The 23,560-nt window shown below is 37.6% G+C and overlaps 1 protein-coding gene across 1 annotated transcript in view; it reads right to left on the bottom strand.

Moving 5' to 3' along the window:
* Window positions 1-13,413: 13,413 nt before the first annotated feature.
* LOC130975312 (uncharacterized) overlaps window positions 13,414-23,560 on the bottom strand; it is a 29,764-nt gene continuing 19,617 nt past the window's right edge. The window contains exons 2-4 of the mRNA XM_057900123.1: window positions 14,506-15,104; window positions 13,686-14,376; window positions 13,414-13,505 (exon numbers count right to left, since the gene is read on the bottom strand). Of these exons, the coding sequence (XP_057756106.1) occupies window positions 13,414-13,505; window positions 13,686-14,376; window positions 14,506-15,104 (1,382 nt within the window). The remainder of the gene's footprint in view (window positions 13,506-13,685; window positions 14,377-14,505; window positions 15,105-23,560) is intronic.

Here is a 23,560-nt window from a genome sequence, read left to right as displayed (position 1 = left end):
GGCGCCGTTGCCGGGGATTGTTGAGTTTGAACAATTGAAGGCTTATCTTATTTCTTAGATTAGGAATAATTTATTTTTATTGTCATAGAGTCATTAAATTCTGATAGGATAATTTCTTTTCAAAAACTTCTTTTCAAAAATATTATTTTTCTTAATTAATTGTCAATTTTTCGTGAGTCTAGTGTCTTGTTCTAAGTTTGGTGTCAATTGCATGCTTTTCCTTGTCTCTTAATTTTTTTCGAATTGCATGTTCTTGTTTTTCCTTGATCTTCAAGTTGTTCTTGTTTATCTTTCTTGTTGATCTTGAGTTTTTCTTGTTTTGTGTCTTTTCTTGTTTCACTTGTGTTCTTTTTAAAGCATTAATTTTCCAAAAGGAATATACCTATTCAGAACAAGTGTTACATTTACTCCCAATTGGCTAGAGTATTGTTTTATATTCTTGATGATTGGGCACCAGTTCTTTTGAAAATCTTTTTCAAAAATAATCTTTCTTGATTTAATCTTGTGCCAAACTCTAAGTTTGGTGTTTTCTTGTTAATTTTAATATAATTTTCGAAAATTTGTCTTGGTTTTCTAAAAATTTTAAGTTTGGTGTTCTTTCTTTTGTTCTTGGTGTTCTTGTGAATCTTCAAGGTGTTCTTGAGTCTTTCTTGTGTTTTGATCTTAAAATTTTTAAGTTTGGTGTTCCTTGGTGTTTTCCCTCCAAAATTTTCGAAAATAAGGAACATTGGATCTAAAAATTTTAAATCTTGTGTCTTTTGCATATTTTTCTCTTTCATCATAAAATTCAAAATTCAAAAAAATATATACTTTCTAACTAATTTTGAACTACATTTTTCGAAAATTTTATATAAAAATTCAATTTTCAAATTCAAAATATTTCCAATTTCTTTTATTTATTTCGTTTTTATTTTATTTTATAAAAAATTAATTTTTATAAAATAAATAATATCAATATATATACCATCTCTTTTATTCCATCATGGAACTAAGTGGGAATGAACAGTCCAGGAGGACTTTGGGGTCATATGCTAACCCCACTACTGCTTCATATGGGAGTAGTATCTGTATACCTGATGAGCGGATAATTTGTACGCTTTTTGGCATTGTTTTTAGTATGTTTTTAGTAGTTTTAGTTGAGTTCTTAGTATATTTTTATTAGTTTTTAGTTAAAATTCACTTTTCTGGACTTTACTATGAGTTTGTGTGTTTTTCTGTGATTTCAGGTATTTTCTGGCTGAAATTGAGGGTCCTGAGCAAAAATCTGATTCAGAGACTGAAAAGGACTGCAGATGCTGTTGGATTCTGACCTCCCTGCACTCGAAGTGGATTTTCTGGAGCTACAGAAGCCCAATTGGCGCGCTCTCAACGGCATTGGAAAGTAGACATCCTGGGCTTTCCAGCAATGTATAACAGTCCATACTTTGCCCGAGATTTGATGGCCCAAACCGGCGTGGCAAATCAGCCTCAGAATTTCCAGCGTTTAACGCTGGAACTGGCATAAAACTTGGAGTTAAACGCCCAAACTGGCATGAAAGCTGGCGTTTAACTCCAGAAAAGGTCTCTACACATGAAAGCTTCAATGCTCAGCCCAAGCACACACCAAGTGGGCCCGAAAGTGGATTTTTCTGTCATTTACTCATTTCTGTAAAACCTTAGGTTACTAGTTCACTATTAATAGGATCTTTTGACATTGTATCTGTACCTCATGACACTTTACACGTTTTCTTTGTGTACCTTCCACGGCATGAGTCTCTAAACCCCATGGTTGGGGGTGAGGAGCTCTGCTGTGTCTTGATGGATTAGTGCAATTACTACTGTTTCTTATTCAATCATGCTTGCTTCCATTCTAAGATATCACTTGCTCTTAACCCGGATGAATGTGATGATTCGTGACACTCATCATCATTCTCAACTATGAACGTGTGCCTGACAACCACCTCTGTTCTATCTTAGATTAAGTAGATATCTCTTGGATTCTTTAATCAGAATCTTCGTGGTATAAGCTAGAATTGATGGCGGCATTCAAGAGAATCCGGAAGGTCTAAACCTTGTCTGTGGTATTCTGAGTAGGATTCAATGATTGAATGACTGTGACGAGCTTCAAACTCCTGAGGGCGGGGCGTTAGTGACAGACGCAAAAGAATCATTGGATTCTATTCCGGCCTGATTGAGAACTGACAGATGGATAGCCGTACCGTGACAGGGTGCGTTGAACATTTCCACTGAGAGGATGGGAGGTAGCCATTGACAACGGTGAAACCCTACACACAGCTTGCCATGGAAGGAGCCTTGCGTGTTTGATGAAGAAGACAGTAAGAAAGCAGAGATTCAAAAGATGGAGCATCTCCAAAACCTCAACCTCTTCTCCATTACTGCATAACAAGTACTTATTTCATGTTCCTTTGCTTTTCACAATCAATCCTGATAATTTCTGATATCCTGACTAAGATTTACAAGATAACCATAGCTTGCTTCAAGCCGACAATCTCTGTGGGATCGACCCTTACTCACGTAAGGTATTACTTGGACGACCCAGTGCACTTGCTGGTTAGTTGTGCGGGGTTGCAAAAGTGTGATTGCAATTTCATGCACCAATACCCTCCATTGGAGTTAGTAGCTTTGAGTTGAATCCTCAGCTCATTATCATGGTGCAGCAAAACTGTCAGTATTCTGGTCTTCCACATGAAGAACCTACAGAGTTTCTGGCACAATTTTTGCAAATTGCTGACATAGTACATGATAAGGAAGTGGATCAGGATGTCTACAGATTATTACTGTTTCAATTTTTTATAAAAGATCAAGCTAAGAGGTGGTTAAATAACCAGCCTAAGAACAGCATAAAAACATGGAAGCAGCTGTCAGAAAAATTCCTGAATCACTATTTCCCTCCAAAACGGATGACACAGCTAAGGCTAAGCATCCAAGGCTTCAAACAAGGAGATAATGAATCTCTTTATGATGCCTGGGAGAGATACAGAGAGATGCTAAGAAAATGCCCCTCTGAAATGTTTTCAGAATGAGTGCAATTAGACATCTTCTACTATGGGCTTACAGAAAAAGCTCAGATTTCTCTAGACCACTCAGCTGGTGGATCTATACATATGAGAAAAACAATTGAAGAAGCTCAAGAGCTTATTGATACAGTTGCCAGAAATCAACATCTGTACCTAAGCAGTGAATCTTCCATGAAAGAAGAAGCTAAAACAGTAACTGCTGAACTCAGTCCGGTGGATCAGGCTAATGAATTTAATCAGCAATTAGACTTTCTAACTCAGCAGCTAGCCGAATTCAAGGAAATATTACAGGAAACAAGAATGGCTAACAGGAATATGGAAGTGCAATTAAAGCAGACAAAAAAGCAACTGTCAAAACAAATAGCAGAAGAATGCCAAGCAGTTCAATTAAGAAGTGGGAAAACATTAAATACCTCACTTCAAAGCAGCAGGAAACCAAGAAATGAACAATTGGTTACTCAAAATCCCTCTGAGGACAGTCAGAGCCCAGAGAGGAATAAAGCTGGCGCTGAACGCCCAGACCATGCTCATTCCTGGCGTTCAACGCCAGAGACAAGCATGAATCCGGCATTGAACGCCCAAAGGGAGCATGGTTCTGGCGTTCAAACGCCAGTAACAAACAAGGAGGTGGCGTCTAACGCCACTCCAGCTTCCACCCCTGGCATTCAAATGCCAGTGGGGGATCAGTCACATACAAGTGCTGATGACAACCCTTCTAAAAAGGCTTCCCAACCCACTTCTGTAGGTAATAAACCTGCAGCAACTAAGGTTGAGGAATACAAAGCCAAAATGCCTTATCCTCAAAAACTCCGCCAAGCGGAACAGGATAAGCAATTTGCCCGCTTTGCAGACTATCTCAGGACTCTTGAAATAAAGATTCCGTTTGCAGAAGCACTTGAGCAAATACCCTCTTATGCTAAGTTCATGAAAGAGATCTTAAGTCATAAGAAGGATTGGAGGGAAACTGAAAAAGTTTACCTCACTGAAGAATGCAGTGCAGTCATTCTGAAAAGCTTACCTGAGAAGCTTAAAGATCCTGGGAGCTTTATGATACCTTGCACATTAGAGGGTACTTGTACCAAGCAAGCTCTATGTGATCTTGGGGCAAGTATCAACCTAATACCTGCATCTACTATCAGAAAGCTTGGTTTAACTGAAGAAATCAAACCAACCAGGATATGTCTTCAACTTGCTGATGGCTCCATTAAGTACCCATCAGGCGTGATTGAAGACATGATTGTCAAGGTTGGGCCATTCGCCTTTCCTACTAACTTTGTGGAGCTGGAAATGGAGGAGCACAAGAGTGCAACTCTCATTCTAGGAAGACCTTTCCTAGCAACTGGCCAAACCCTCATTGATGTCCAAAAAGGGGAAGTAACTTTGAGAGTCAATGAGGAGGAGTTCAAGTTGAATGTTGTCAAAGTCATGCAACATCCAGACACCCCAAATGACTGCATGAGTGTTGATATTATTGACTCTCTGGTAAGAGAGGTCAATATGGCTGAGAGTCTCGAATCAGAGCTAGAGGACATCTTTAAAGATGTTCAGCCTGACTTGGAGGAATCAGAGAGAATAGTAGAACCTCTGAAAATCCCTCAGGAAGAGGAGAAACCTCCAAAACCTGAGCTCAAACCATTACCACCATCCCTGAAATATGCATTTCTGGGAGAAGGTGACACCTTTCCTGTAATTATAAGCTCTACCTTAGAGCTACAGGAAGAGGAAGCACTAATTCAAGTGCTAAGGACACACAAGACAGCTCTTGGGTGGTCCATTAGTGATCTTAAGGGCATCAGCCCAACAAGATGCATGCACAAGATCCTATTGGAGGGTGACGCCAAGCCTGTGGTCCAACCACAAAGACGGCTGAACCCAGCCATGAAGGAAGTGGTGCAAAAAGAGGTCACTAAATTACTAGAGGCTGGGATTATTTATCCTATTTCTGACAGCCCCTGGGTAAGCCCTGTCCAAGTCGTCCCTAAAAAGGGAGGCATGACAGTGGTTCACAATGAAAAAAATGAACTGGTTCCTACAAGAACAGTTACAGGGTGGCGTATGTGTATTGATTATAGAAGGCTCAATACAGCCACCAGAAAGGATCATTTTCCCTTACCATTCATAGACCAAATGCTAGAAAGACTAGCAGGTCATGAATACTACTGCTTTCTGGATGGATATTCAGGTTATAATCAAATTGCAGTAGATCCCCAGGATCAGGAGAAAACTGCATTCACCTGCCCATCTGGAGTATTTGCATACAGAAGGATGCCATTTGGCCTGTGCAATGCACCTGCAACCTTTCAGAGGTGCATGCTCTCAATTTTCTCTGATATGGTGGAAAAATTCCTGGAAGTCTTCATGGATGACTTTTCAGTATTTGGAGACTCATTCAGCTCCTGCCTTAACCATTTAGCACTTGTTCTAAAAAGATGCCAAGAGACTAACCTGGTTTTAAACTGGGAAAAGTGTCACTTTATGGTGACTGAAGGAATTGTCCTTGGGCACAAAATCTCAAACAAGGGAATAGAGGTGGATCAAGCTAAAGTTGAAGTAATTGAAAAATTACCACCACCTGCCAATGTTAAGGCAATCAGAAGCTTTCTGGGGCATGCAGGATTCTATAGGAGGTTTATAAAGGATTTTTCAAAAATCGCCAAACCTCTAAGCAACCTGCTAGCTGCTGACACGCCATTTATCTTTGATAAAGAGTGTCTGCAGGCATTTGAGACTCTGAAAGCTAAATTGGTCTCAGCACCAATCATCTCTGCACCAAACTGGGCATTGCCATTTGAACTAATGTGTGATGCCAGTGACCATGCCATTGGTGCAGTGTTGGGACAAAGGCATGACAAGCTTCTGCACGTCATTTACTATGCCAGTCGTGTTCTAAATGACGCACAGAAGAACTACACAACCACAGAAAAAGAGCTACTTGCAGTGGTTTACGCCATTGACAAATTCAGATCCTATTTAGTAGGATCAAAAGTGATTGTGTATACTGATCATGCTGCTCTTAAATATCTACTCACAAAGCAGGATTCAAAACCCAGACTTATAAGATGGGTGTTGCTTCTGCAAGAGTTTGATATAGAAATAAGAGACAGAAAAGGAACAGAAAATCAAGTAGCAGATCACCTGTCCCAAATGGAACCAGTAGAAGGGGCGTCCCTCCCTCTCACTGAGATCTCTAAAACCTTTCCGGATGAGCAACTCTTTGCCATCCAGGAAGTGCCATGGTTTGCAGACATTGCAAACTACAAGGCAGTGAGATTCATACCCAAAGAGTATAGTAGACAGCAAACAAAGAAGCTGATCACGGATGCAAAGTATTATCTTTGGGATGAGCCGTATCTCTTTAAGAGATGTGCAGACGGAGTAATCCGTAGATGTGTGCCTAAGGAAGAAGCACAGAAGATCCTATGGCACTGCCATGGATCACAGTATGGAGGACATTTTGGAAGTGAGCGAACAGCCACAAGAGTCCTCCAATGTGGCTTCTACTGGCCTACTCTCTATAAAGACTCTCGAGTGTTTGTACTTAATTGTGATAGTTGCCAAAGATCTGGCAATCTACCTCACAGTTACGCCATGCCTCAACAAGGGATCTTGGAGATTGAGTTGTTTGATGTATGGGGCATTGACTTCATGGGACCTTTCCCACCATCATACTCAAACACTTATATTCTGGTGGCAGTGGATTATGTATCCAAATGGGTGGAGGCTATTGCAACACCCACCAATGACACTAAAACAGTGTTAAAATTCCTCCAGAAACACATCTTCAGCAGATTTGGTATCCCTAGAGTATTAATCAGTGATGGGGGCACTCATTTCTGCAATAAATAGCTTTACTCTGCTCTGGTTCGCTATGGAGTTAGCCACAGGGTAGCTACTCCATATCACCCACAAACTAATGGGCAAGCTGAAGTCTCAAATAGAGAACTCAAAAGAATCCTAGAACGGACTATAATTAACCGTAGAAGGGATTGGGCAAGAAGCTTGGATGATGCTCTGTGGGCATACAGAACAGCATTCAAGACCCCTATAGGGACCTCTCCATACCAACTTGAGTATAGAAAGGCATGTCACTTGCCAGTGGAACTGGAACACAAGGCCTACTGGGCAACCAGATTCCTAAACCTTGATGCCAAGTTAGCTGGAGAAAAACGATTGCTCCAGTTAAATGAGCTAGAGGAATTTAGACTCAATGCTTTCGAGAATGCAAAGATTTACAAAGAGAAAGCGAAAAGATGGCATGATAAGAAATTGTCATCCAGAGTCTTTGAGCCGGGGCAGAAAGTTCTGCTATTTAATTCTAGGCTCAAATTATTCCCCGGGAAATTAAAATCCCGGTGGAGAGGTCCATATGTAATCACAAGTGTATCACCATATGGATACGTAGAGTTTCAGGATAATGACTCTAACAAAAAGTTCATTGTTAATGGACAAAGAGTTAAACATTATCTTGAAGGCAATTTTGAGCAAGAATGCTCAAAACTGAGACTTAATTAAAGCTCGGTAATAGTCCAGCTAATGACATTAAAGAAGCGCTTGCTGGGAGGCAACCCAGCCAATCACAAAATTTAATTTTATTTGTTTCTGTTAATTTTTACAGGTATAGGTCAAAATATCTTTAAGGTAAAAAAGTAATTGATTGAATTCACAGAGTTACAGGGGAATTTGGAAGTTTACTGGCGAAAAAAAGCCAGTAAGAAATATTTTGGGCGTTGAACGCCCAAAAGAAGCACCCACTGGGCGTTCAACGCCAGTAAGGGTAGCCATCTAAGCGTTAAACGCCAGAAAGGAGCATCTTCTGGGCGTTGAACGCCAGAAAGAAGCACATTCTGGGCGTTTAACGCCAGATTGTCAGCATCCTGGGCGTTCAGAAAAATGCCCAGTGACAAAGGACTTCCTGGCGTTCAACGCCAGAAAGAAGCATCAGCTGGGCGTTGAACGCCCAGGAGAAGCAGCATGTGGGCGTTAAACGCCTAAAACATGCATCGTCTGGGCGTTTAACGCCAGGATGGTGGGGAGGAGGTAAAATTCATTTTTCTTTACAAATTTTCTAAATTTTTATGTTTCAATTCATAATTTCTTGCATCAACATGTTTCAAAATGTCATCCTTCAAATCAAATTAGTTTTCTAAGAACCCTAATTTCTAAAATCCCTTTTTTAAAAATTTCAAATATATCTTAATCCATAAAGACAAATTGTTTTCCAATCCAAACCAACTCTTTTAAGTTTGTTTTCAAAACTCAATTATCATTTTAAAATCTTTTTCAAAATTAAAAATTCAGATTTATCTTTTTAATTATTATTCATATCTTTCTCTTTTTAAACTATATCTTTTTCTTATCATATCTATCTTTTATAAATCATATCTTCTATCTTATCTTTTTCTTATTTTCGAAATTTCCCACCCCCTCCCTATATATTGAATTCGGCGCCCCTCTCATTATCATCATCCCACACTTGCTCTCCTCCTATCCCTCTTCTTTCTTCTCTTTTGCTTGAGGACAAGCAAAGCTCTAAGTTTGGTGTGTTTATCCGTGATCACAAAAACATACTCATTAAGATCATGGCTCCTAAAGGAAAACAACCCACCCCAAGAGGCAAGAAAGAGAATACTCCAAAGCCACTTTGGAATCAAGGGAAGTTCTTAACTAAAGAACATTCAGACCATTACTACAAAATAATGAGTCACAGATCAGTGATCCCGGAAGTCAATTTTGATCTGAAAGAAGATGAATATCCGGAGATCCAAGAGCAAATTCGAAACAGGAACTGGGAAATTTTGGCCAATCCTGAAACGAAAGTGGGAAGGAACATGGTTCAGGAGTTCTATGCTAATCTATGGCAGACAGACAGGCAAAGAATAATTGGAGCTGCTCTCTATGACCATCGGACCTTAGTCAGAGGAAAGATTGTTCATACCCATCCTGACAAGATCAGGGAGATATTTAAGCTTCCTCAACTGAAAGATGACCCAGACTCCTTTAATAGGAGAATGATGAGGGTAAATAAAGGTCTAGATAAGATTCTAGAGGATATATGCATCCCTGAAGTCAGGTGGACCACCAGCACCACTGGCACCCCAATTCAACTCAAAAGAGAAGATCTAAAACCAGTAGCCAGAGGCTGGCTGGATTTCATTGGGCGTTCTATATTGCCCACCAGCAACCGTTCTGAAGTTACCATTAAAAGAGCAGTAATGATTCACTGCATCATGTTGGGAAAAGAAGTAGAAGTCCATCAACTGATCTCATGTGAGCTATACAAAATAGCAAACAGGAATTCCAAGGACGCCAGATTGGCCTATCCAAGCTTAATTTCTATGCTCTGCAAAGATGCCAGAGTGAAGATGGGAATAACAGAGTATATCCCAGTTGAGAGGCCAATCACTGGAATATCAATGGTCAGACAACAGCAACAAGATGATTCAGCCAAGAGTAGAGCACAGGAAGCCCTCCCAGAACTGTCTCAATTCGAATATTGGGGACATCTTGAGGCTTCTATTTCCAAATTGCAAGAAGCTATGGACCAAATAAAGGAAGAACAGAACAATCAAAGTAGCATGCTTTGCAAACTGCTTAAGGAACAAGAAGAGCAAGGGCGTGATCTAAGGGAGCTGAAGCGCCAAAAATTAATCCTTGAAAAGCACCCCACAGATTAGAGGAACATATACTCCTCAAAACAACAGGTTGTTGAGTTCCAATTTTTCTGCTTTAACTTAGTGATAGTGTTATTATAGAAATTTACCTTAGGAGATATATAGTAGTAGTAATTAGTATATCTACTTTGATTTTATTTCCAATTAAGCTATAATTTATTTTTCTCATCATCATCAGGCATGAATAAAGTAGTAGATTTTTTAGAATAAAGAAGTAATCTATATTTTTCGAGTTCTTAATAATAAAAATTATAATTAATTACATGTGGTGGTAATACTTTTTGTTTTCTGAATGAATGCTTGAATAGTGCATAATTTTTATCTTGAATTTTATGAATATTGGCTCCTGAAAGAATGAGGAACACGAAAAATATTATTGATGATCTGAAAAATCATGAAATTGATTCTTGAAGCAAGAAAAAGCAGTAAAAAAAAATTTTTTTTGAATCAAAAGGAATAAAAGCCAGACAGCCCTTAAAACCAAAAGGCAAGGGTGAAAAAGATCCAAGGCTTTGAGCATCAGTGGATAGGAGGGCCTAAGGAAATAGTTCCAGGCCTAAGCGGCTAAACCAAGCTGTCCCTAACCATGTGCTTGTGGCATGCAGGTTCAAGTTACAAACTTGAGACTGAGTGGTTAAAGTCGTGATCCAAGGCAAATAGAGTGTGCTCAAGAACTCTGGACACCTCTGACTGGGGACTCTAGCAAAGCTGAGTCACAATCTGAAAGGGTTCACCTAGTCATGTGTCTGTGGCATTTATGTATCTGGTGGTAATACTGGAAAATAAAGTGCTTAGGGCCACGGCCAAGACTCATAAAATAATTGTGTTCAAGAATCAACATACTACACTAGGAGAATCAATAATACTATCTGAATTCTGAGTTCCTATGGATGCCAATCATTCTGAAATTCAAAGGATAAAGGGAGATGCCAAAACTGTTCAGAAACAAAAAGCTACAAGCTCCGCTCATCTAAAAAGAATATGAGCTCCATTTAAAACTCTTAGATATTATTACTTCTTAATTTCTTTCATCCTATTTTATTTATCTAGTTGCTTGAGGGCAAGCAACAGTTTAAGTTTGGTGTTGTGATGAGCGGATATTTTATACGCTTTTTGGGGGTAATTTCATGTAGATTTTAGCATGTTTTAATTAGTTTTTAGTTAAATATTATTAGTTTTTAGGCAAAAATCATATTTCTGGACTTTACTATGAGTGTGTGTATTTTTCTGTGATTTCAGGTATTTTCTGGCTGAAATTGAGGAAGCTGAGCAAAAATCTGACTTAGGCTGAAAAAGGACTGCTGATGCTGTTGGATCCTGACCTCCCTGCACTCGAAATGGATTTTCTGGAGATACAGGAGTCCAATTGGCGCGCTCGCAACAGCGTTGGAAAGTAGACATCTAGGGCTTTCCAGCAATATATAATAGTCCATACTTTGCGCGAAGATAGACGACGTAACTTGGCGTTGAACGCCAAGTACACACTGCTATTTGGAGTTAAACGCCAGAAACACGTCATGATCCGGAGTTGAACGCCCAAAACACGTCATAACTTGGAGTTCAACTCCAAGAAAAGCCTCTACTCGTGGATAGCTTTAGTCTCAGCCCCAGCACAAACCAAGTGGGTCCCAGAAGTGGATTTCTGCACCAATTATCTTAGTTTACTCATATTCTGTAAACCTAGGTTACTAGTTTATTATTTAAACAACTTTTAGAGAATTATTTTGTACCTGATGACATTTTTAGATCTGAATTACATACTTTTTGACGGCATGAGTCTCTAAACTCCATTGTTGGGGGTGACGAGCTCTGCAGCGTCTCGATGAATTAATACAATTCCTTTATTTTTCATTTCAAACACGCTTGTTCTTATCTAAGATGTTCATTCGCGCTTAATTATGGAGAAGGTGATGATCCGTGACACTCATCACCTTCCTCAATCCATGAACGTGTGTCTGACAACCACCTCCGCTCTACATCAGATTGAATGAGTATCTCTTAGATTCATTACTCGGAATCTTCGTGGTATAAGCCGGATTGATGGCGGCATTCATGAGAATCCAGAAAGTCTAAACCTTGTCTGTGGTATTCTGAGTAGGATTCTGGGATTGAATGACTGTGACGAGCTTCAAACTCCTGAAGGCTGGGCGTTAGTGACAAACGCAAAAGAATCAATGGATTCTATTCCAACCTGATTGAGAACCGACAGATGATTAGCCGTGCTGTGACAGAGCATAGGAACGTTTTCACTGAGAGGATGGGAAGTAGCCATTGACAACGGTGACACCCTACATAGAGCTTGCCATGGAAGGGACTTTGCGTGTGGAAAAGGATTTCAAGGAAGAGTTGAAGTTCAGAGGACAAATCATCTCCAAAACTCCAACATATTTCTCATCACTGCACAACAAGTAACGCTTTTATTTTCTTTTATTTTTCCAATCTAATAATTCCAACTGATAATTTTAATTAATATCCTGACTAAGAATAATAAGATAAACATAGATTGATTCAAACCAATAATCTCCGTGGGATCGACCCTTACTCACGTAAGGTATTACTTGGACGACCCAGTGCACTTGCTGGTTAGTTGTGCGGATCACAAATTCGTGCACCAACCGCCAAACTTAAAAAGTCCATATACCCTGCATCGTCTAATCCATAGGCTTTAGCGGTGCTTTGATGGGGCGGGACAGGCTTCCCTGCTGGGCCAAGCTTTTATTTTGTCAGTGCCATTTTTTTTATAAATTTTTATGATGTTATTAATTTACAAGAGGATGAAGATGATAATTGAAGATGTTCTAAGTTATATTTTGGATTATGTTTTATGTTTGATTGATTATAAACTTGAAGATGTTTAATTATATATTTTGAATAATATTTTGGATAATATTGGTTTATTATTTTGTTTCAAAAAATTTGGTTTATTATTTTGTTTCAAAAAATTTGCTTCGGATAATATTGGTTTATTATTTTGTTTCAAAAAATTTGGTTTATAATTATGTTTATTATATATTTATAATTATAAAGACTTTAATGTGTGTGAATTTAAAAATTATAATTCTTTTATGTTTGTAGAAATTATAAATTTATTAAAATTATTGTGAAATTATACATATTATTTAATATTGAATGGTTTATAAAAAAAAATCATTTCATAAAATCTGAAGTTTTAATAAGTAACAATGTTGATCATATTGTTTTGACTTCAAGAATGAATATGATACCAACAGATAAAATTATCCCAAGTAAATTTTAATAACGACAAAAGTCCATAAGTATTGCTATTAATAAAAAATTAATCTATTTTAAAGATAAATACAATTTTTTTTTACAGATTTCCTAACTCGGCAAATCGAAGATTAATCCACCACATATTAATGCTCTATTTATTAAAGGTATGTCACTAACTAATGAATTGTTATACACACAAGACGAGATTCAAACTCTAAATACTTGTTTAAACAAACAAATAAAATGATCATCCAACTAGTTCAAATTAATTAAAACAAATATTAATTATTTTTAATATATTATATATATTTTTATTTAAATTTTAATTAAAAAATTTATATAATTTTATATATTATCCAGTGTACGGGACATACACTAGTTGATTCAAAATTCAGAAACTAAATTAACAAATGAACATATACGCCATCTTGTGCATCGCATGATTGAAACATTAACGAACCTCTGCAGAACACCAAATAAAGATTCTTCATTTCTCATTTCTCCTCCTTAACTTTGGAGAACAAGTGATTGAGACCAGTTGTCAAAGCTGATGTGGTGGTCAATGATGCTTTCAATATGCGAGAGCCTGATTAAACAAACATAATGCAATATTGTTAGCAAAAGGTGCAAAACAAACTTTCAAGCAATTTAGCAGAGTCCACAAAATTTTCAAAAGTTCAAGAGAAAAAAATTAAAGAATTTTACATTTTCAATTGATGCTTAAAATAAGAAACAAAATTTAGACATACAGTTACCTCATTGATACCAATGCTGACCATTTTCTCCACCAAGTCACAAATGGGAGTATTAGTACTATTTAAAGGAGATATAATAGAAATGGATAACATTGGTGTCACAATTAAATCATCGGTTGCAAAGTATAGTGTTGGTCCTTTAGCAAATCCTTTTTCACTTCCTCCGTTATCTGTGGGATCAAACATATCCAATTCTAAAGCTTCACATCCTCTACATGTGGATAGATAGTGATAGCCGAGTGCCGTGTCAAAATAATACGTTGGAGCATGAGATTCATCAAGTGGAATAATCTGGTTGCTTAATTTGAATTGTGGGGCAAGTAGAGGAGAAACAAGCATGTCTTTCACTTCCTTTGAAACAAAATAATCCTCACTTAAACCAACAATGCTGTTATACAATGCATCCATGCTTCCCATACAAGAATTTCCTTCCAGCAATTTAACAACAGCTCCCAAAGGAAATGTTAGGAAGCTGTAAAGCATGTCAGCAAAATCTTTTTTCCCTTGGACAAACAAAATCCTACTATCAGATTTTCTCTGCACAACTTTCACTTCAATTTTCTTGCTACTACTACCACCTTTAGATGCAATGTCAAACAGACGTATTGGGCTTAAAAATGTCCAAATAGAAGGCTTCTTTTCCAAGAACGCATATGACAGTGTTGTCTTTGAGACCAAACTAATCTTGAGCAATTCCAATACCTAATCAATAATATGCACAGATAAATGGTATAGTCACAATGGAAACTTTTCAATATTTTTCAAAACAAAAAAAAAAAAAAAATGAAGAAATATACTAAGAGAATGAATTCAAGCTTCATGTATAATAACCTGTTTCTTAGTGACATTCACAGTTACTTGTTCCACTGGACGCATGTCATCTGTTCCAGAATCCTTGAACATATCACACATGGCATCCATGGAAATCGGCACAACCTTGAGTTCATCGCTGATTAAAAAGGCCACACCACTCTTAACAAAGCCATCAAAGACATCGGCAGAGAATAGTGGGGAAATAGTTTTTGCACACAATTCCCCACAATAGCTACATTGCTTGTTTGAAAAAGTGCTCGCCTCCACCTTGGTTTGGTGGTGTCTACACCTACGAATGTTGTTGCATACATAGTAGGTTGTGGGTTTTGTGTCATCAATGTTGAGCTTCATTTTCTTTATATAAGGCTCCATGGAGTTTCTCGGTTGCAGTAGCATCTCTTTACACGTTTCAGTAGTCAGATACTCACTTTCATCAAGATTTGCAACACTTGAATAAAGAGAACTTAGTGATCCAACTTTAACTGGCTGCAAATCTTTCTCCTCCTTTGCCACAAGCCTTGCAATGGTTCCCAAAGGAAGAGTAAGGAAGCTAAATAGAACATCAACAAAGTCTTTTCCTGCTTCACCAAACACAACTTTGTTCTTCTCTTTGTTTACTGTCAGTTGATTAAATGTTTACTTGAATATAACCCTTCTATATCTTATATGTGTTAACTTCAAGTACAGTAACGTTTCAAGGAGCTATTATTCATGGATCATTTATCATGGAAGCTCTAAAGTCGTGGCTTTATTTACCGAGGGAGTATAACTTCTTGAAGCTGCTTTGTTTCGGAAATGTGAGATTAATAATTTTTTCAATTACTTATGTGTATATTAAAATTAGTAACTAAAATTAATTTTCAATGTAAAATTGACATTAAAATATAGAATATATATTAAAAAACTAAATTACATATAAATTTATATTTGAATACATAATCATTTATTTTAATGATTGATTTTAGTGTAAATTTTTTTTAAAGAAGGTGAGTTACATACATCTAGTAGTTATCTAGTAGTAGAATTTTGAGTGAAGTAGACAAGCAAGTTAGTATTGTTTAGATTTTGAATGAAGTAAAATTTTATGAGAAGAAATGTTTAAAGGTGATCAAAATTTATTATTTTTTACCATTACTATTAGTTGTTTTTACATGAGGATCAGTATAGAACATAAATAAAAGATAAGACCATAATTTTTGACGTAAGATTTGATTTAAAACCGGAAGAATATTCAGTAATTCAAGTCGAGATCTCCAAATAAAAGTGAACCATCTTGATAAGTCTACCAAAGAATGTGAACTTTACTTTGACCCATGAATTTTATGCTAATGCTTGGTTGAGCCATGAGAAAGAGACTTAAGAACTCAGAGCCAACTTATATGAGTTATGTCCGAGGTCAACCCATTGACTATGGGCCTTAGAGTATCCGAAGGGTTTTCCGCCTTTCTCTTTCACCTCGTTCTTCCGATACAACTTACTGTGAGTATGCCATGAGGATGATGACCAATAAAAAGGAGCAAGATGTGCTCCATAATATTTGTGTTCCTGGGATACAATAAAAACTCGATGCAAGGGATACCAAACCAATTAAAAATGTCGGATCTAGTATCTGTCGTCAAGGGGTGGTTGGATTTTATCCAACATTCAATTTTCCCTACCTCTAATCATTCAGAGGTGACAATGGATCAAGCTGTCTTAGTCTACGCAATCATGATTGGAGAAGAGATTAGAGTGGAGAACCTTATTCTCCCTCACATTTGAATCATGGCATAAAGCTCCGATTAAAAGTAAAGGCTTAGATTCCTAGATCTTATCCATCGTCTTTGTGAGGTTGCTAGGGTGTTTATTGAGCAAGATACCCCTAAAAAAGTAGTAAGGCCTATCACCATGACAGTAATGGAATGAAGAGCGAGAAAATACCACGTTGAAGGACAAAGAGAAGAATCACAACAATAACCTCCCCCTTCTCCTCCTGCACTTGAGCCTCAAGTTGAGCCCAGACAACCCCAAGCCCATAGGATTGATGTGGAAAGGTTCTATCAAGAATTTCAACAATTTCGGTTGGATATGATGGATAAAATAACCTATCTGTGTGCGGCTGACGTTAGGATTTTTGCTAGTAAAGAATTTTATAAAGTCGCGTTGTAAGTATAGATTCTAAACCAACAGAAATCCCTTCGTACAAACGTTTTGGTTGTCACAAGTAACAAACCCCTAAATAAATTGATAACCGAAGTATTTAAACCTCGGGTCGTCTTCTCAAGGAATTGCAGGGAGGTATGTTTTTATTATTGGCTATGAAAAAGGTAAAATTGAGGGTTTTGGAAATAAGGAGGAAGTATGACAAGTAATTCAAATGGCAATTAAAATAAATAAATACTGTAAAGCAAATCTTTTGGCAAGATTTGAGAAATTGGAAGTCCAGACTTAATTACCCTTATCAACAATAATGAAAGTTGAATCTTAATTCCACTTGGTTAACCTTAGCTAAAGCAAAGGAAAGTCAAGGGACTAATTAGTTTGACCTTCGAATCCTATTTATTTCCTAAGAAAAGGTTGGGATTATTGAAGTTCAATTCAATTAGCAAAGATAACAGTTATCAATTATGTTGAGCTAAGATAACTCCTGAGTTACTGATTTCTTAACCAAGACCAAAAGGAAAGGAAATTGAATCTACTGGAATAAAATTGTCTTCATATTGGGAATAATCAATAGCATAAGCAAAAGAAAGTAATGTTAAACTGAATACCTCAAATAACATTAAATAAGAAAATCATCATGAATGTGGCATAAGCCAAATAGGCAACATAACTAATATAAGCATTCAAGTATCTGAAAATAAGAGATAAATATAAAGTAAAAGAACATTGAACCTGATGAAGAGTCGAATTAAATCCTAATTTCTAAAAATCCTACCTAAATCCTAAGAGAGAGGAGAGAACCTCTCTCTCTAAAAACTACATCTAAAACTAAAATTATGAATTATAAGAGCATCCCGAGTCTCTGCAAGTTCCCTGACTTTAATATGTGTTTCTGGGCCGAAAACTGGGTTGAAATGCGACCCAGAATCTCTGCCAGTTTTGTAATTCTACAGATCGCGCACGTCACGCGATCGCGTCATCCATGCGGACGCGTCATTCGCGCTTTTCCCTGCCACGCGTTCGCGTCGTCCACGCTTCCGCGTCACTTGTGCTTTTCCAATCCACGCGGTCGCGTGAGTCATGCGACCGCGTCACTGCGAATTCCTTTCTTCTGCGCTGACGCGTACGCGTCACTTCTCGCTGGTCATCTCCTCAATTTCTTGTGTTCCTTTCATTTTTGCAAGCTTCCTTTCCAATCTCTCACTCATTCATGCCATATAAAGCCTGAAACACTTAACACACAGATCAAGGCATCGAATGGTAATAAGAGAGGATTAAGATTAGCTAAATTAAGACCAAAGAAGCATGTTTTCAATCATGTAATAATTTAAGGAAGGGAATATAAATGCATGCTAATTATATGAATAAGTGGGTAAAGACCATGATAAAATCACACAATTAAACACATTGTAAACCATAAAATAGTGGTTTATCAACCTCCCCACACTTAAACATTAGCATGTCCTCATGCTAAACTCAAGGAGACTAAATAAATGAGTAGGGAAAGGCAAGACTCATGCAATGCAACCTATGAATGTGAATGCAACTACATGCTAAAATGATTCTACCTACTTGGTAAATAAGTAAATAAACCTTTCAAGAATAAATATGAACTGGATTTCACTAATTCAAATCACAAAAATACAATATAAATAACTTGCAAGAAGAAGATAGCTCATGAAAGCAGGGAACATAGAATTAAGCACTGAACCCTTACTAGTAGTGTATATCATTCTAACTCTCAAGTGTCTAGGGTCAATTCTCTCAATTCTCTGCTAATCTTGCTTTCTATAGCTTGCTCTTCATCTAACAATCAAAAAAAATTTAATGCACCAATACACAAATCAAGAGGACTTTTAAGGGTTGTAATGGGGTTAGAGTCAAGGTAGGATTGTATTTGGCCAAGTGGACTAAAATTTGAATCCTTAATTAACATAAACTTTCCACCTAACTTAAGACAATCCATTTAATTAAAATGCAAAATCTAACTTCCCATTAATTGTGATTTCCACATGTTCATGCATCCTAAAATTGAGTTTAGTGCATATTGGTGCACGAAATTGCAATCACACTTTTGCAATCCGCACAACTAACCAGCAAGTGCACTGGGTCGTCCAAGTAATACCTTACGTGAGTAAGGGTCGATCCCACGGAGATTATTGGTTTGAAGCAAGCTATGTTTATTTTATTATTCTTAGTCAGGAATTCAATTAAAATTATCAATTTGAATTATTAGAAAAATAAAAGAGCGTGAATTAATTACTTGTAATGCAGTAATGGAGAATATGTTGGAGTTTTGGAGATGCTTTGTCTTCTGAATTTCTGTAATGTAATATTCCATCCATGGAAAAGTGCAAAGTTCCTTCTATGGCAAGCTGTATGTAGGGTGTCACCATTGTCAGTGGCTACCTCCCATCCTCTCAGTGAAAACGGTCCAGATGCTCTGTCACAGCACGGCTAATCAGTTGTTGGTTCTCGATCATGTTGGAATAGGATCCATTGATCCTTTTGCGTTTGTCATCACGCCCAGCAATCGCGAGTGTGAAGCTCGTCACAGCCATTCAATCCTTGAATCCTACTCGGAATACCACAGACAAGGTTTAGACTTTCCGGATCCTCAAGAGTGGCCGCCATCAATTCTAGCTTATACTATGAAGATTCTGATTAAGGAATCTGAGAGAAGCTCATTCAATCTGATGTAGAACGGAGGTGTTTATCAGACACACGTTCATGGGTTGAGGAAGGTGATGAGTGTCACGGATCATCACCTTCTTCATAATTAAGCGCGAATGAACATCTTAAATAGGAACACACACGTTTGAAGGGAGAAATAGAAACGATTGCATTAATTCATCGAGACGCTGCAGAGCTCCTCACCCCCAACAATGGAGTTTAGAGACTCATGCCGTCAAAGTATATAAAATTCAGATCTGAAAATGTCATGAGTTGCAAAATAAATCTCTAAAAGTTGTTTAAATAGTAAACTAGTAACATAGGTTTACAGAATATGAATAAACTAAGATAATTAGTGCAGAAATCTACTTCTGGGGCCCACTTGGTGTGTTCTAGGGCTGAAACTTAAGCCTCTCACGTGGTTGGGCTGTTTCTGGAGTTGAACGCCAGGTTGTAACGTGTTTTGGGCGCTGGACTCCAACTTGTAACCTGTTTCTAGCGCTGGACGCCAGACTGCAACATGGAACTGGCGTTGAACACCAGTTTACATCGTCTATCTTTGCGTAAAGTATGGACTATTATATATTGCTGGAAAGCCCTGGATGTCTACTTTCCAGCCCAATTAAGAGCGCGTCAATTGGACTCCTGTAGCTCCAAAAAATCCCTTCCGAGTGCAGGGAGGTCAGGATCCAACAGCATCAGCAGTCCTTTTTCAGCCTAAATCAGATTTTTGCTCAGCTCCCTCAATTTCAGCCAGAAAATACCTGAAATCACAGAAAAACACAAAAACTCATAGTAAAGTCCAGAAATATGATTTTTGCCTAAAAACTAATAATATTCTACTAAAAACTAATTAAAACATACTAAAATCTACATGAAATTACCCCCAAAAAGCGTATAAAATATCCGCTCATCACAATACCAAACTTAAACTGTTGCTTGTCCTCAAGTAACTAGATAAATAAATTAAGATGAAAAGAAATTAAGAAGTAATAATATCTCAGAATTTTAAATGGAGCTCAGATTCTTATTAGATGAGCGGGGCTTGTAGCTTTTTGGCTTCCAAACAGTTTTGGCATCTCACTTTATCCTTTGAATTTCAGAATGATTGGCATCCATAGGAACTCAGAATTCAGATAGTATTATTGATTCTCCTAGTGTAGCATGTTGATTCTTGAACACAGTTACTTTATGAGTCTTGGCCGTGGCCCTAAGTACTTTGTTTTCTAGTATTACCACCGGATACATAAATGCCACAGACACATAACTGGGTGAACCTTTTCAGATTGTGACTTAGCTTTGCTAAAGTCCCCAATTAGAAGTGTCCAGGGTTCTTAAGCACACTCTTTTTGACTTGGATCACGACTTTAACCACTCAGTCTCAAGCTTTTCACTTGGACCTGCATGCCACAAGCACATGGTTAGGGACAGCTTGATTTAGCCGCTTAGGCCTGGAATTACTTCCTTGGGCCCTCCTATCCACTGATGCTCAAAGCCTTGGATCCTTTTCACCCTTGCCTTTTAGTTTTAAGGGCTATTGGCTTTTGTTCTTTTTCTTGATCCAATGATTCCTTGTAAATTTTTTTTTCACTGCTTTTTCTTGCTTCAAGAATCAAATTCATGATTTTTCTGATCATCAATAATATTTTTCGTGTTCCTCATTCTTTCAAGAGCCAACAATTTTAACATTCATAAAGTTCAAGATAAAAAAAATGCACTGTTTAAGCATTCATTCAGAAGACAAAAAATATTGCCACCACATATTATTAATTATAATTTTTATTATTAAGAACTCGAAAAAGATAAATTACTTCTTTATTCTAATTATCTACTATTTTATTCATGTCTGATGATGATGAGAAAAATAAATTATAACTTAATTGGAAATAAAACCAGAATAGATATATTAATTACTACTACTACTACTATATAACTTCTAAGGTAAATTCCTATAATAACACTATCACAGAGTTAAAGCTAAAATTAGAACTTAACAACCTGTATTTTAGGAAGTGGATGTTCCTTTGATCTGTGGGGTGCTTGGTCCTTCAAGGATTAATTTCTGGCGCTTCAGCTCCCTTAAGTCACGCCCTTGCTCTTCTTGTTCCCTAAGCAGTTTGCAAAGCATGCTACTTTGATTGTTCTGTTCTTTCTTTATTTGGTTCATAGCTTCTTGCAATTTGGAAATAGATGCCTCAAGATGTTCCCAATATTCAAATTGAGGAAGTTCTGGGAGGAATTCTTGTGCTCTCCTCTTGATTGGATCATCCTGCAGCTGTTGTCTTTCCATTGATATTTTAGTGATTGGCCTCTCAACTGAGATATACTCAGTTATTCCCATCTTCACTCCGGCATCTCTGCAGAGCATAGAAATTAAGCTTGGATAGGGAAATCTGGCATCCTTGGAATTCTTGTTTGCTATTTTGTATAGTTCACACGAGATCAGTTGATGGACTTCTACTTCTTTTCCCAACATAATGCAGTGAATCATTACTGCTCTTTTAACAGTAACTTCAGAACGGTTGCTGGTGGGCAATATAGAATACCCAATGAAGTCCAGCCAGCCTCTGGCAGCTGGTTTGAGATCTTCTCTCTTGAGTTAATTTGGGATGCCAGTGGTGCTGGTGGTCCACCTGGCTTCAGGGATGCATATATCCTCTAGAATCTTGTCCAGGCCTTTGTTTACCCGCATCATTCTCCTATTAAAGGAGTCTGGGTCATCTTTCAGTTGAGGAAGCTTAAAGATCTCCCTGATTTTGTCAGGATGGGTGTGAACAATCTTTCCTCTGACTAAGGTCCGATGATCATAGAGGGCAGCTCTAATTATTCTTTGCCTGTCTGTCTGCCATAGATTAGCATAGAACTCCTGAACCATATTCCTTCCCACTTTCGTTTCAGGATTAGCTAGGATCTCCCAGTTCCTGTTTCGAATTTGTTCTTGGATCTCCGGATATTCATCTTCTTTTAGATCGAACTTGACTTCCGGGATCACTGATCTTAGACTCATTATTTTGTAGTAATGGTCTGAATGTTCTTTAGTTAAGAACTTCCCTTGATTCCAAGTGGCTTTGAAATATTCTCTTTCTTGCCTCTTGGGTTGGGTTGTTTTCCTTTAGGGGCCATAATCAAAGTGAGCATGTTTTTGTGATCACGGATAAGCACACCAAACTCAGAGGTTTGCTTGTCCTCAAGCAAAAGAAAAGAGAGAAGAGGGATAGGAGGAGAGCAAGTGTGGAATGGTGGATGATGAGAGGGGTGCCGAAAGTGGATATAAAGGGAGGGGGTGGGTTTTCGAAAATAAGAAAAAGATATAAGATAAAAGATATGATTTATAAAAGATAAATATGATAAGAAAAGGATATAATTTAAAAAGATATGAATGATATTTAAAAATAAATCTGAATTTTTAATTTGAAAAAGATTTTAAAAGATAATTAAGTTTTTAAAAAAAATGGAAAAAGAGTTGGATTGGATTGGAAAAAGGTTTATGTTTATGTATGAAGCTATATTATTTTTGAAAAAGGGATTTTAGAAATTAGGGTTCTTAGAAAACTATTTTGATTTGAAGGATGACATTTTGAAACATGTTTATGCAAGAAATCATGATTTGAAACATAAAAATTTAGAAAATTTGTGAAGAAAAATGAATTTTTATCTCCTCCCCACCATCTTGGCATTAAACGCCCAAATGCTGCATGTTTTGGGCGTTTAACGCCCAATTGCTGCTTCTCCTGGGCGTTCAACGCCCAGCTGTTGCTTCTTTCTGGCGTTGAACGCCAGGAAGTCCTTTGTCACTGGGCGTTTTTCTAAATGCCTAGGATGCTATAATTCTGGCGTTAAACGCCCAGAAGGAGCTTCTTTCTGGCGTTCAATGCCCAGATGGCTATCCTTACTGGCGTTGAACGCCCAGTGGATGCTTCTTTTGGGCGTTCAACGCCCAAAACATTTCTTACTGGCTTTTTCACGCCAGTGAGCTTCCAAATTCCCCTGTAACTCTGTGAATTCAATCAATTGCCATTTTACCTTTTGAAGATACTTTGACATATACCTGTAAAAATCAATTAATTAGCAAAAACAAATAAAATTAAATTTTGTGAATGGCTGGGTTGCCTCCCAGCAAGCGCTTCTTTATTGTCCTTAGCTGGACTATTACTGAGCTCTAATCAAGTCTCAGTTTTGAGCATTCTTGCTCAAAATTGCCTTCAAGATAATGTTTAACTCTCTGTCCATGAACAATGAACTTTTTGTTAGAGTCCTT

This window comes from Arachis stenosperma, chromosome 4 (genome assembly GCF_014773155.1).
Source record: "Arachis stenosperma cultivar V10309 chromosome 4, arast.V10309.gnm1.PFL2, whole genome shotgun sequence".
Classification (NCBI taxonomy): domain Eukaryota; kingdom Viridiplantae; phylum Streptophyta; class Magnoliopsida; order Fabales; family Fabaceae; genus Arachis; species Arachis stenosperma.
The sequence above is the reverse complement of the archived record's forward strand: the minus strand, read 5'-3'. Positions and strand labels throughout refer to the sequence as shown.